The sequence below is a fragment of the Aotus nancymaae genome, unplaced genomic scaffold (assembly GCF_030222135.1).
Source record: "Aotus nancymaae isolate 86718 unplaced genomic scaffold, 86718_ANA_hifiasm-v0.15.2.pri h1tg000043l, whole genome shotgun sequence".
Taxonomy (NCBI): Eukaryota; Metazoa; Chordata; class Mammalia; order Primates; family Aotidae; genus Aotus; species Aotus nancymaae.
The window spans coordinates 3,708,841-3,724,689 of NW_026988457.1; the positions used below are offsets into that span (position 1 = coordinate 3,708,841).

General features: G+C 37.3%; 1 protein-coding gene across 1 annotated transcript in view; it reads left to right on the forward strand.

Moving 5' to 3' along the window:
• Positions 1 to 15,849, forward strand: part of LOC105726173 (intraflagellar transport protein 88 homolog) — a 114,397-nt gene that overhangs the window by 3,048 nt on the left and 95,500 nt on the right. The window contains exon 3 of the mRNA XM_064361734.1: positions 9,364 to 9,426. Within this exon, the coding sequence (XP_064217804.1) occupies positions 9,364 to 9,426 (63 nt within the window). The remainder of the gene's footprint in view (positions 1 to 9,363; positions 9,427 to 15,849) is intronic.

Genomic DNA, 15,849 nt, shown 5'->3' on the forward strand with positions numbered 1-15,849 from the left:
GTCGTCATTCAGGAGCCAGTTCTTCAGTTTCCATGTAGTTGTGCAGATTTGAGTGAGTTTCTTAATCCTGAGTTCTAATTTGATTGCACTGTGGTCTGAGAGACTTTGTTATGATTTCCATTCTTTTGCATTTGCTGAGGAGTGATTTACTTCCAATTATGTGGTCAATTTCAGAGTAAGTGTGATGTGGTGCTGAGAAGAATGTATATTCTGTTAATTTGGGGTGGAGAGAGCTCTGTAGATGTCTATTAGGTCCGCTTGGTCCAGATCTGCATTCAAGTCCTGGATATCCTTGTTGATTTTCTGTCTCGTTGATCTAATATTGACAGTGGAGTGTTAAAGTCTCCTACTATTATTGTGTGCAAGTCTAAGTCTCTGTGTAGGTCGTTAAGAACTTGCTTTATGTATCTGGGTGCTCCTGTATTGGGTGCATATATATTTAGGTTAGTTAGCTCTTCTTGTTGCATTGATTCTTTTACCATTATATAATGCCCTTCTTTGTCTCTTTTGATCTTTGTTGGTTTAAAGTCTGTTTTATCAGAGACTAGGATTGCAACCTCTGCTTTTTTTTTTTTTGCTCTCCATTTGCTTGGTAAATCTTCTTCCATCCCTTTATTTTAAGTCTATGTGTGTCTTTGCACATAAGATGGGTCTCTTGAATACAGCACACCAATGGGTCTTGACTTTTTATCCAGTTTGCCAGTCTGGGTCTTTTGATTGGGGCATTTAGTCTGTTTACATTTAACATTAATATTGTTATGTGTGAATTTGATCCTGCCATTTTGTTACTGACTGGTTGTTTTGCTCGTTAGCTGACGCAGTTTCTTCATTGAGTCATTGGTCTTTACCATTTGGTACATTTTTGCAGTGGCTGGTACTAGTTGTTCCTTTCTGTGTTTAGTGCTTCCTTCAGGAGCTCTTGTAAGGCAGGTCTGGTGGTGACAAAATCTCTCAGCAATTGCTTGTCCTTAAAGGATTTTATTTCTCCTTCACTTATGAAGCCTAGTTTGGCTGAATATGAAATTCTGGGTTGAAAGTTCTCTTCTTTAAGGATGTTGAATGTTGGCCTCCACTCTCTTCTGGCTTGTAGGGTTTCTGCCAAGAGATCTGCTGTGATTCTGATGGGTTTCCCTTTGTGGGTGACCTGACCTTTCTCTCTGGCTGCCCTTAGCATTTTTTCCTTCATTTCAACCTTGGGGTTGCTCTTCTTGAGGAGTATCTTTGTGGTGTTCTCTCCTGGACTGTTAGTTGCAAAGGCCATGGGAGAAGCATAATATCTGAACTGGAGTACTGAAGGGGTAAAGTCCCCAATCCTCAGGCCAGTTGCACTTCCCGGGTGGGGCAGTGCCCCACCCTGCCTCAGTTTGCCCTCCTTGGGCTACACCCACTGTCCAACCAGTCCCAATGAAATGTACCTGGTACCTCTGTTGGAAATTCGGAGATCACTCACCTTCTGCGTCTGTCTCACTGGGAACTGTGCTCCGGAGCTGTTCCTATTCAGCCATCTTGGCAGAAGTCTGACACAAGTATTTAAAATTAAGGTTTTTAAAAAAAATTCTAAAGTTGAAATATCATGGGTTTTTTTAATTTTTAATTTTTGTGAATACATAGTAGGTGCATGTATTTATGGGGAATATGGGATATTTGATACGGGCATACAATGTATAATAGTCACATAAGAGTACATAGGGTTTCTGTTACATCAAGCATTTATCCTTTGTGTTTCAAACAGTCCAATTATATTCTGTTAGTTATTTTTAAATGTATGATTAAATTATTGACTATAGTCACCTTATTTTGCTACCAAATAGTAGATCTTATGCATTCTTTCTTTTTTTTTTGTAGCCATTAACCATTAACCATCCCCACCCCCCACCCCTGTCACTACACTTCTCAGCCTCTGGAATCATCCTACTATTCCCTATCTCCATGAGTTCAGTTGTTTTAATTTTTAGATCCCACAAATAAGTGAAAATATGTGACGTTTGTCTTTCTGTGCCTGGCTTATTTCACTTAACAGAATGGCCTCCAGTTCCATCCATGTTGTTGCAAATGACAAAATCTCATTCTTTTTTATGGCTGGATAGTTCTCCATTATATATATATGTACTTCTTTATCCATTTGTGTGTAGACAGACAGTTAGGTTGCTTCCAAATCTTGGCTACTGTGAATATTGCTGCAACAAACATGAGAGTACAGATATCTCTTTGATATACTATGGTATAGTTTGTATATTTATCCTTACCTGCATCTCATGTTGAATTGTAATATCCAGCATTGGAGGTGAGACCTGGTGGGAGGTGATAGGATCATGGGAGTGGATTTCTCCTGAATGGTCTAGCATTATCTTCTTGGTGCCATCCTCACCCCATGTGACGTGATTGTTCCCACTTTGCCTTCTGTCGTGAGTGAAAACTCCTTGAGGCCTCTGCAGAAACTGAGCAGATGCTGATGTCCTGCTTTTGTACAGCTTGCAGAACCATAAGCCAATCAAATCTCTTTTCTTTATAAATTACCCAGTTTCAGGCATTCTTTGGTGAAAAAGTAACTGTGGTTTTTGCCATTTTAATTGCAAAAACTGCAGTTACTTTTAGCAATGCAAGAATGGCCTGGTACATACTGATTTCCTTTCTTTTGGGTATATTTCTAGGAGTGGGATTGTTGGATCATATGGTAGATCTATTTTTAGTTTTTTGAGGAACCTCTAAACTGTTCTCCATAGTGGCTATACTAATTTACATTCTCACTAACAGTATATGAAGGTTCCCTTTTCTCCACATTCTCACCAGCATTTGTTAATTGCCTGTCTTTTGGATAAAAGCCATTTTAACTGGGATGAGATGACATCTCATTGTGGTTTTGATTTCCATTTCTCTAATGGTCAATGATGTTGAGCACATTTTCATATACATATTTGCCATTTGTATGTCTTCTTTTGAGAAACAGCTATTCAGATCTTTTTCCCACTTTAAAATCAGATTATTAGATTTTTTTCCTGTAGAGTTGTTTGAGCGCCTTACATTTTCTGATTATTAATCTGTTGTCAGAAGGATAATTTATAAATATTTTCTCCCATTCTGTGGGTTGTCTCTTCACTTCATTGATTGTTTCCTTTGTTGTGCAGAAGCTTTTTAACTTGATGTGATCTCATTTGTCCATCTTTGCTTTGGTTGCCTGTGCTTGTGGGGTATTACTTGATAAATCTTCGTCTAGTCCAGTGTCCTGGGGAGTTTCCGTAGTGTTTTCTTTTAGTAGTTTCATAGTTTGAGGTCTTAGATATCTAAGTCCTTCATCTATTTTGATAGATGGTGAGAGATAAGAGTAGTTTCATTCTTTTACATGTGGATATTCAGTTTTCTCTTTAGTTTTCTCGTTTCACCCAGTCTCCATTTATTGAAGAGACTGTCTTTTCCCTAGTGTTTTTTTCTGGCACCTTTGTCAAAAATGAGTTCATTGTAGATGTCTAGATTTGTTTCTGTGTTCTCTATTCTGTTCCATTAGTCTGTCTGGTTTTTTTTTTTTCTTTCTTTCTTTGAGACAAAGTTTTGTTCTCGTTGCCCAAGCTGGAGTGCAGTAGCACGATCTTGGCTCATTGCAACCTCTGCCTCCTGGGTTCAAGTGATTATTCTGTCTCAGCCTCCCAAGTAGCTGAGATTACAGGCATGCGCCACCATGCTTGGCTGATTCTGTATTTTTAGTAGAGGCAAGGTTTCTCCATGTTGGTCAGGCTGATCTCGAACTCCCAACCTTAGGTGATCTGCCTGCCGTGGTCTCCAAAGTACTGGGTTTACAGGCGTGAGCCACCGAGGCCAGCCAATCTGTCTGTTTTTATGCCAGTATCATGCTGTTTTGGTTACTATACTCTGTAGTATAATTTGAAGTCCAGTAATGCAATTCTTTCAGTTTTGTTCTTTTTGTTCAGGATAGCTTTGGCTATTCTGGGTCTTTTGTAGTTCCATATAAATATTTGAATGTTTTCTTGTTTCTGTGAAGAATGACATTGGTATTTTGATAGGTATTGCAATAAATCTGTAAATTACTCTGGGTAGTACGGACATTTTAACAATATTGGTTTTTCCAGTCTATGAACATGAAACATCTTTCCATTTTCTTGTGTCCTCTTAAATTTCTTCTACCAATGTTTGATAGTTTTTATTGTAGAGATATTTCACTTCTTTGGTTAATCCCTAAATATTTAATTTTATTTGTAGAGATAGTAAATGGGATTACTTTCATGATTTATTTTCCAGATTGTTTACTTTTGGCATATGGAAATGCTACTGATTCTGTGTGTTGATTTTGTATCCTGCAACTTTATTGAATTTATCAGTTCTAAAAGTTTTTTGGTGGAGTCTTTAGGTTTTTCCAAATAAAAGATCATATCATCTACAAACTAGGGTAATTTGACTTCTTTCTTTCTGGTTTGGATGCCCTTTATTTATTTTTCTTGTCTGGTTGCTCTGGCTAGGACTTCCAGTACTATGTTGAATATTAGTGGTGACAGTGGCCATTCTTGTCATGTTTCAGATCTTAGAGGAAAGGCTTTCTCAGTTTTTTTTTCCATTCAGTATAGTAGCTGTGAGTCTGTTATATGACTTTTTTTTATGTTGAGGTGTGTTGCTTCTATACAAAGTTTTTTTTTAGGGTTTTTAATGAAGAGATGTTAAATTTCATCAAATGCTTTTTCAGCGTCAGTTGAAATGATCATATGGTTTTTGTTCTTCATTCTGTTGACATGATGTATCACATTGATTCATTTGCATATGTCAAACCATCCTTGCATCCCTAGGCTAAATCCCACTTGCTCATGAATGATCTTTCTAATATATTGTTGAATTTGATTTGCTAGTATTTTATTGAAGATTTTTGCGTCAATGTTCATCAGGGATGTTGTCTATAAATTTCTTTCTTCTATACATCTTTGTCAGGTTTTGATATCAGGATAATACTGGTCTTATAGAATGAGTTTGGAAGTATTTCCTCTTTCTCTGTTTTTTGGAGTAATTTGAGTAGGATTAATATTAGTTCTTTTAAATGTCTGGTAAAATTCAGCAGTAAAGCCATCAGGTCCCAAGCTTTTCTTTGCTGGGAGACGTTTTATTATGACTTCAGTCTTGTTACTTCTTATTGGTCTGTTCAGGTTTTGGATTTCTTCATGTTTCAATCTTGGTAGGTTGTATATGTCTGGGAATTTATCTTTTCTGCTAGGTTTTTCAATTTATTGGTATATTGTTGCTCATAGTAGCCTCTAATGATCCTTCAAATTTCTGGGTTGGTTTTTTGTTTGTTTGTTTTTGAGACAGTTTTGCTCTCGTTGCTCAGGCTGGAGTGACTTGGCGCAATCACAGCTGATTGCAACCTCTGCCTCCCGGGTTCAAGTGATTCTCCTGCCTCAGCCTCCTGAGTAGCTGAGATTACAGGTGTGCACCACCACACCCAGCTAATTTTGTATTTTTAGTAGAGACAGTTTCACCATGTTGCTTAGGCTGGTCTCCAGTTGTGACCTCAGATGATCTGCCTGTCTCAGCCTCCCAAAAATGCTGAGATTAGAGGTGTGTGACTCTGCACCCAGCCAATCCTTCAAATTTCCATGGGATCGTTGTAATGTCCTTTTTTTTATCTCTGAATTTACTTATTTGGTTCTTCTCTCTTTTGTTTTTTTTTAAGTCTGGCTAATGGTTTGTCAATTTTATCTTTTCACAAAACCAACTTTCTGTTTCGTTGATTTTTTTGGTATTATCTTCTTTGATTCAATTTCATTTATTCTGTTCTGATCTTTATTTTTTCCTTTTACTAACTTTGGGTTTGGTTTGTTGTTGCTTTTCTGGTTCTTTGAGATGTATCATTAGGTTGTTTATTTGAAGTTTTTCTTCTTTTGTGATGTAAGCACTTATAAACTTTCCTCTTAATAGTGCTTACACTGTATCCCATAGCTTTTGGTGAAGCCAGCCAAGCTTGTGTCCTTCCCTTAAGTCAGTGAGTTCCCCTGGGCCCTGGGTGGGTCCAGAGATGCTGTCTGGGAGCCAGGGCCTGGAGTCAGAATCCTTAGAAATTTTCTTGGTGCTCTATTCTTCTGCTGCTGAGCTGGCACTGAAACCACAAGACAAAGTCCTTCCCACTCTTTCCACCCTTTTCCCCAGGCAGCAGATTCTCTCCCTGTGTCTATCACCACAACAGACCCACAGAGAGTACTGCCAGGGTATTGCCAATGTTCACTGAAGGCCCAAGAGCTCTTTCTTCAGGTTGTGATGAATTCTGCCAGGCCTGGGACTCACCCTTCAAGGCAATGGGCTTCTCTCTGGTTCAAGGTAGGTCCAGAAATGCTATCCAAGAGCCAAGGCCTGGAATCAGGGATCCTAAGAACTCACTTGATGCTCTGACTCACTGTGGCTGAGCTGGTACCTAAGTTGCAAGACAAAGTCTCCTTTATTCTCCCCTCTTCTCAAACAGAAGCAGTCCTCCTTGTAGCCACCACAGCTGTGAATGTGCTCGGTCACAGCTGAAACCAGTACATCTCAGAGTCTAACCCAGGCCCACAGCATGTACTACATGGTTACCGCTGCTGATTATTCACGGCTCAAGGGCTCTTTATTTTATTCAGCAGGTGATGAATCCTGCCACGACTGGGTCCTTTCCTTCAAGGGCAGTATAAACCATGAAAACCATTGAAACCTCCTCATTCTCCCAATTATAAAAGTAAGAAATGCTTATCATGGAGACAAAAACTAGTAATTCCATCACTCAGAAATAACTACTGTTAACATTTTTTTTTGCTTTGTCTTTCTTTCATATATACATACACAGTTTTCTTTTAGTATGTTTGGAATTGAACTAGTGATTACTTTTCTGTTTACTTTTTTACATTCAGCTATTTCATAAGCAGTGTCTCATGATACTAAATATTTACATAAATATTATTTTAATAACTACACAATATTGTAAATATATAGGTGATTAGAAGCATTTTCACTGCCAGACATGGTGGCTCACACCTATAATCCCAGCGCTTTGGGAGCCTGAGGCGGGCAGATCATTTGAGGTCACAAATTTGAGACCAGCCTGACCAACATGGTGAAGTCTCATCTCTACTAAAATACAAAAATTAGCTGGGCATGGTGGTGGGCACCTAAAATCTCAGCAGGCAACTGTAATCTCAGCTACTTGGAAGGCTGAGGCAGGAGAATCACTGAACCCAGGAGGTAGAGGTTACAGTGAGCCAAGGTCACATCACTGCACCACAGAGCGAAACTCCCTCTCAAATAAATAAATAAGTATTTTCTCATGATAGGTGATTTTTTCCTGTTTTCTGCTGTTGTAAATAACATTACAGTGAAAAATTTTATGCATAAATAATTTTCTGTGTTTTGATCAAACACTTCCTGAGATAGAGTCCCAGAAATGGAATTATGAACATCATCATTTTTAAAGCACCAGAGACACTTCCTACCTCCTCAGGTTGTTGCATTGTGGCTACAAAATTTAATGTGAATACTCAAAATAACAGACCCAAAAATAAATTAGACAGCAAAGTAAAAATAATTTTTGGTTTATGCTCGGTTTTCTTTATCTTAATTAACTATAATAATAAGTTCAATAAATAAATTAATTACTTGAAGCAATGGCTTAAGATCGTTGAAGATACAATTTGTTAACCAAGTGACAAACAGAAAGTTCCAAAAGTCGTTTAAGTTTGGTGTTTGTAATTGGAGAATTTGTTGACTGTCCTTTTAATTTGTCATTTAGTTAGGATTTATTGAGCTGATTAACCAAATTTTACTAATAATTTAGGAATCTTAGGGGATATTTTTTTACCCAAAGATCTGCTACAGTAGAAGCATAATAAATTATGTTGAAGGTTACCTTTCGATTTATATTTAATTCCAAAGTCTTTAGTTTCTATGGATAGCTGAGAATCGTGTAATTTTATATAGTTGATATGGAAGGTTACAAAGATAATTTAGGCTGAGCACAGTGGCTCATGCCTGTAATCCCTTTGGGAGACCAAGGGGTAGATCATTTGAGCTTAGTTTGAGACCAGCCTGGGCAACATAGCAAAACCCTGTCTCTAAAAAAATACAAAAATTAGCAGGTTGTGGTAGTGTATGCCCGTAGTCCCAGCTCCTTCAGAGACTGAGGTGGGACAATCACTTGAGCCTGGGAAGCTGAGGCTGCAGTGAGCTGTGATTGCATCACCATACTCCAGCCTGGGGGTTGGATTGAGATCTTTCTCAAAAAAAAAACAAAAACAAAAACAAAGATAATTTGAAGTAAAAATTAAAGAAGAAGGCTTAGATGCAATAAAATTGTATTTTAAAATGTGTTGTATTAGCATCCTAGTAATATAAACATTTTATTTCTATTATCTGCAAATTTTAAAAAAGTTAATTGATAGTGACTTTATTTTTTATGTATTGTTTATTTTTTAAATAATTGACAAATATATTTTTGTGGGAAGTAGATTGAAATAAATCAGAGGTAAGGGTGAGAACTGTGCATTTAATGTGTCTGAAGGGTTAAAGCCAGACTGTGTATAGAAGAGGAAGTAGGAAATAAAGGATGGTTGGAAGATCGGCTGTTGGCGAGACTTGGTGCTTTTGAGAGACCATAAAAATGGTATTTTATTCAGGAAACACAGGAACTCTTATATTCTGCCCTTAATTAATGTTCTTCTCCTCAAATTTCCTGAGGAGGAATGTAAGTACAGTTCAGGAGTCAGCAAAGCAAAATAACATTTAATTTCTGCTGAGATGTTGATTTCAAATGGCAGTACAGGTTGAACTTGTTGAACCCCCCATTTGCCTAGATTAGCTCCAGTCTGAGTCTCAGACTTGATCTCTCTAGTGAGGTGAAAAGTCCTTTTCATTTAGTCAGATGGAAATGGCACCAAAGACAGTGCCCCATGCTTATAGAAAATAAGGTCTTTTCTATCCTGAGGCTTTCTCAGGTAGGGTGGGAGAAGAGGAGAGGGAAAGATGGGGGCAGGGGAAGGAGAGAAAGAGAGAGAGATGTAAATCTCAATTTCAGCCACCAGGAAAAAACAACAGAAGAAAGGTCATATTCTTGTATACTTGATCTTTTAGACTGGCATTGTGATACCACACATTTAAACTCTAGCCAATAAGATGTCCATAAAATTGACTAACATGACCAGTACTCCTCATTCTAGGAGAGGAAGGAGGCTTGCTATTCTGAGTAGTGTGAAGTGGGGACATTTGAGGTAAGAATCTGGTTGTCCCTACCCAGATGTCAACAGTTGGCGTAAGATGAATTATAGAGGCTCTTGAGTACCAAACGGGAGTTTAAACTTATTTTTCCCGCTGATTCTGACTATGTTGAATGTCAAATTTGCCATTTCATTTTAGGAATTGGAGAATGACGCAGCTTTTCAGCAAGCTGTGAGAACTAGTCATGGCAGAAGACCTCCAGTAAGTGAAAATAAATTATTTTTAATTGTAGTAAAAAAACACATAACATGAAATTTACCATCTTAACCATTTTTACCTGTATAGTCCTGTAGTGTTAAAGATTATAACCATGATTAAGTTCAGATGATAGTGAAACAGATCTTCAGAACTTTTTCGTCTTGTATATCTGAAACTCTGTATCCATTAAACAAAGGCTTTCCATTTTCTCCTATCCCCAAAGCCCCCGTAACTACCATTCTACTTCCTATTTCTATGAATTTGACTAATTTAGATATCTTATATAAGTGGAGTCTCAGAGTATTTGTCTTTTTGTGACTAGCTTATTCACTTAGTGTAATGTCCTCAAAGTTCATCCATGTCGTAACATGCAACAGAAGCTCCTTCCTTTTTAAGTTTGAATAGTATTCCATAGTATGTTTATATCACATTTTGTTTATTCATTCATCTGTCAATGAACACTTGTCCATTTTTGTTATTAAGTTGTAGGAGTTCTCTATATGTTCTGGATATTAATGTCTTATCAGATGTATGATTCGCAAGTATTTTCTTTCATTTTATAGATTGTTTTTCACACTGATGTATCCTTTGATACAGCAAAGTTTTTTAGTTTGATATAGTCCCAATCTTCTATCATTACTTTTGTTGCTTGTGCTTTTGGTGTCATATTTAAGAAATCATTACCAAGAACAATGATCATGAAGCTTTTCCCCTATGCTTGCTTTCAGGATTTTTGGAGTTTTAGGTCTTACATTTAGATCTTTAATCCATTTTGAGTTATTTTTTATATGTGGTATAAGACAGAGGTGCAACTTCATTCATTCTTTTGCACATGGATATTTAGTTTTCCCAACACTATTTGCTGTACAGATTGTCCCTTCCCTATTGAATGGTCTTGGCACCATTGTTGAAGATCATTTGACTATATATGTAAGGGTTTGTTTCTGGGCTCTCTATGCTGTTCTATTGGTCTGTATGTCTGTCTTTATGCCAGTAACCACACTGTTTTGATTAATGTAGCTTTGTAATATGTTTTAAAATTAGGAAGTGTGAATCTTCCAACTTTGTTCTTCTTTTTCAAAATTGTTTTAGCTACTTGGGGTCCCTTCATATTCCATATGAATTTTAGGATGAATCTCTCTTTCTGTAAAAAAGTCATTGGGATGATAAGGATTTGATAATGATTGTATTGAATACATTGGATAGTATGGACATCTTAACAATATTAAGTCTTTCAGTCCATGAACCCATGAACACAGGATGCCTTTCCATTTGTTTATGTCTTCTTTAATTTCTTTCATCAATATTTTGTGGTTTTCAGTGTATCTAGTAAGTGAATTTTAAAGTATTTTAGATCAAAGGATTTCTTATGTGATTGAAAATTTAAATAGTGTTATTTTTATTAGGCATCAGAATATTGTTTACCTAAAACATTAATTGTTTTAAAAATATTTGCCTTTCTAATTTTTAAACTGGCATAAATATTGATCCCTCAAAACATTAGGGCTTAATTTATAGATTACCCTTCCTTGTATTAATATTAATTAATATTCTCTCTATTAATTAATTTTCCACCAGTACATGAATTGCTAGAGTAGTTTTTTTAGTATTAAGATTAAAATTTTTGTATGCGTCATACAAAGCATAGACATCTGCCTTTCACAGTGTGTGAAATCTGCCAAGCTTTGTTTGTAGTTGAAAATAAACAAGATTGACACTAAGTAAAATAGTGAAGTAGAGAAAGTTCTATCCCTAATGTTCTATGTCTAATATTCCTTTTTTTTTTGAGACAGTCTTGCTCTGTCGCCAGGTGCCAGGCTGGAGTGCAGTGGCGTGATCTCGGCTCACTGCAACCTCTGCCTCCCGGGTTCAAGCAATTCTCCTGCCTCAGCCTCCCAAGTAGCTGGGACTACAGGCACGCACCACCATGCCCAGCTAATTTTTGTATTTTAGTAGAGATGGGGTTTCACTGTGTTGGCCAGGATGGTCTTGATCTCTTGACTTCATGATCTGCCCGCCTTGGCCTCCCAAAGTGCTGGGATTACACGTGTGAGCTACCACGCCCGGCCTAATATTCCTTTTTAAAATGCTGCTTCTCCCCCCACCCATCCAATACTATATAGCAGTGGCTCTCAGCTGGGGGCACTTGTGCCCTCTGCACAAGGAACATTTGGTAATGCCTGGAGAGATATTTTCAGTTGTCACAACTTGAGTGAGTGTTACTGGCACCTAGTGGGTAGCAGCCAGAGATGCTGCTAAACATTCTACAATGCATAGGCTAGCTCCCAGTAATAAAGAGGTATCCAGCTCAAACTCCTCTGCTCTAGATGAAGTGTGCTTCTGCTGTTATCTTCCTTCACTTTGTCACATTCTCCCTTACTCCCTGCCCTACATAGTTATTTAGCAAAAATAAATCATTGTGAGTAGTTTGCCCATCTCATTTAGGGTAAATGAATTTAGTGTGCCTTGCATTGAATTTGGCTAAACCACAGCACAGGTAGAGGACACAGTCAGTCCTCCATAAGACTCCTCCCACTTCTGACACTAACTGCAAGCTCATGGTTCCCAGAACCAACCTCAGGCGTGATAATTCTCTGGAAATACTCAAAGAACTTACTGAAATCTCCTATACTTACATTTATTTATCATGGAAAGGATACAAATTAAAATCCACCAAGGGAAGAGATGCATAGAGCAGGGCCTAGGAGTAGTCCAAACAGAGAACTTCTGATCTTCCTCCCCTGTGGAGCAAGACATGGCAGTACCTTTTCCTAAACACTGTGTGACAGTACTTGAAGAGTATTGCCAACCAGGGAGTCCTACCCTAGACTTCGGCATTCAGAGTTTTTTCTGGGGCTTGATCACATACTGCCCACCAGGGCAACCTCAGTCAACAGCCCTTTCCTAAGGTACCGACTAATAACTCCAGAAGTTGATGTGTCCCAAAGCCCCCATTGTGAATCACATTGATAGACTGACCAGTGGCCAACAAGGCTAATGGAGACACTCCTGTCAGGCAGAGCATTTCAGGGGTATAGAAATCATCTCCTATGAGCCAACAACAAAGGCCAGACTCTCTTTGAGTAAAGTTAATTCTTCATATACATTCTAAAACCCATATTATATTTATTTTTTTATAACCCATATTTTAATTTTTAAGTTACTTTCATTATGGGAAGAAAAACCATAGGCTCTGAGTCCTTCCACTAGGCTAGTGCTTATACTGTAAGCTTTTCAAAGAGGCAGATTATCTTATTCATCATTCTTTTCCTTGTCTATTTAAGTGTTCCATACACCTTTATTGGATAACTTAGTAAATCAGTGAATTTTGTCTTCAATTAAGTGATTCAAGGATCACATAACAGGTGATAATTTTGCCTGGTGCCCCTTCAAAAGATCTTTAGAAATGACTTTGGAGATTCTTATTTTATAGATGAGGAAACTGAAGCCTGGAAAAGCCAAGGTCTCACAGCTGTCTGTAATTGGGGTAGAGCATGGGTCATTTGATCTTCTGTTGAACAGTATTTTCATCACACCCTACTTATTATAGTAAATGGGAAAAAGTTTTATCCTTTTTATATGAAAGATATTAGAGATTCACTTAAAAGGACAAAATTCTAGGTTGCTCCTAAGGAGCTTACAATCTTCAGAAGGAAAATTAAATGGACACACTTAGATATTACAAGGCATGAAGTAATAAATTATAAAAAAGTATAAATTGCTATGGAATTTCAGATAGGTTATTTACCACTATTTGGGAAAATTAGAAGAGGCTGTTTAGAAGATAAATTAAGAGTTTGTTATTACAGGATGTGTAGAATTGAGATTGAGATACAGGAGAAAAGGGCATTGCACATAAGTGTACAAGGTGAATGAGGGAAGAGAGTGTAGGAAGCTGCCTAATGCTGACAACAAAACACAAAAATCAGATTTAGTCATTAGGTAGTTAAAAAAAAGTAATGATCTTCCCCTCAGTTTGTTCTCATGGAAGAATTTGTGGAGACCCATACCCTTTCTTTTCAGTTTTTTTCTAAGACCTGGAGCCAACCTTATCAAGCTTGAGTTTAATTGTATACTGAAACATGTATACAATTAAAATCCCTTCCTATATAAGGCAAAGAACCAATGTCTAAAGTTCACCTAACAACTTTATATGTTATCACCTGTAATTCAGACATCTGTTTTCCTACAGAATTAACATATATGTATGTTTTTTCCCATATTTTGCCTCTAATTATATTTTCATTGTGATTCAGTTCAAAATATATACTAATTTCCATGGGAATTTCTTCTTTGACCTGTAGGTTATTTAAAAGTATATTTCTTAATTTCCAAATATTAAATTTTTCTAGTTATTTCTGTGTTACTTATTTCTAGTTTTATTCTTAGATAGGGAACATAATCTGTATACTTTCAATTTTTTGAAATTTGTTAATGTCCCAAGTGCATTCTTTTTTTTTTTTTTTTTTTTTTTTTTTTGAGACGGAGTTTCGCTCTTGATACCCAGGCTGGAGCGCAATGGCGCGATCTCGGCTCACCGCAATCTCCGCTTCCTGGGTTCAGGCAATTCTCCTGCCTCAGCCTCCTGAGTAGCTGGGATTACAGGCACGCGCCACCATGCCCAGCTAATTTTTTATATTAGTAGAGACGGGGTTTCACCATGTTGACCAGGATGGTCTCGATCTCTTGACCTCGTGATCCACCCGCCTCGGCCTCCCAAAGTGCTGGGATTACAGGCTTGAGCCACCGCGCCCGGCCTCATTCTTAAAGAATATATATGTTCTGCAGTTGATGGGTACAATGTTATATGTCAGTTAGGTAAAGTGCATTAATGGTTTTGTTCAATTGCTCAATATTTTTATTGATTTTTTTGTTTGCCTACTGGTCTTTTTTTTTTTCAAGACTGAGTCTCACTTTCTTGCCCAGTCTGGAGTGCAGTGGTGTGATCTTGGCTCACTGCAACCTTCACCTCCCAGGTTCAAGTGATTCTTGTGCCTCAGCCTCCTATGTTGCTGAGATTACAGGCATGAGCCACCACGCCCAGCTAATTTTTGTATTTTTAGTAGCGATGGGGTTTTACCATGTTGGTCAGATTGGTCTCAAATTCCTGACCTGAGGTGATCCACCCACGTCGGCCTCCCAAAGTGCTGGAATTACAGGTGTAAGCCACTGTGCCCAGCCTACTGGTTCTATTTTTTTTTTTTTTTTTTTTTTTTTTTTAGACAGAGTCTCACTCTGTCACTAGGCTGGAGTGCAGTGGCATGATCTTGGCTCACTGCAACTTCTGCCTCCCGGGTTCAAGCATTCTCCCGCCTCATCCTCTCAAGTAGCTGGGACTACAGGCATGCACCACCACACCCAGCTAAGTTTTGTATTTTTAATAGAGACGGGGTTTCACTATGTTGGCCAGGATAGTCTTGATCTCCTGATCTCATGATCCATCCACCTTGGTCTCCCAAAGTGCTGGGATTACAGAAGTGAGCCGCCGCGCCCAGCCCTACTGGTTCTATTTTTAATGAGAAAGTGTGATCAATTCTTGCCCTATGGTTGTGGGTTTATATTTTTTTAGGTTTTTGCTGTATATATCTGGAGCAAAGATATTTAGAACAAAGATATTTAGTAAACTGAGCCTTTTATTGTTATAAAGTATGCCTCTATCTCTAGTAATACTTTTTGTCTGTTTTGTAAGATATTAATATATTGTTATAGCTACACAAGCTCTTTGTCTAGCATTTTTATTGTATGTCTTTCCTTTTTAGTTCCAACTTTTCCATATCAATTTATTTAAATTGTAATTCTTATTAGCAGCATGTGATTGTTTTTTGTTTAGTAGTCTGACAATCTTACTCTTTTAGTTAAGTATTTATTCCACTTATATTTAATGAAGTTACTGATTTACTTTAATATTTGCTATCTTACTACTTGCTTTTATTTTTTTTCTGCCTCTTGTATATTTCATTTTCTCTGCTTACTTGCCTTCTTTTTTGCTTGTTTTTTATTATTCCATTTCCTTTTTCTGTTGGTAGTTTACATTCTCTGACTACTCTTTTAGTGTTTCCCTAAATATTATGATACTCATCTTTATTAAAGTCTAGTATAAATTAATAGTTTTACTACTGCCTGGACAGTACCAGGATTTTACATTATTTTTCGCTATTTTTCAGTTCTAGAATCTCCATGTATTCTTTTTTTATAGTTTTCAGTTAAGTTTCAGTTGCTGATATTATTAATCTTTTAATTCATTGATCATGTTAAGCATAGTTATGTCAAAGTCTGTGTCTGATATTTCCATTATATGCATCCTCTTCTGAGTTTCTTTCCATTCTTTTATCTTGGCTTTTTGTTAGGTAGTCTTGCCTTTTATATGTCTGGTTGGTTTTAATTGCCAGACATTAGAAGTGAAAAATTTTAGAGATACTTTATGAC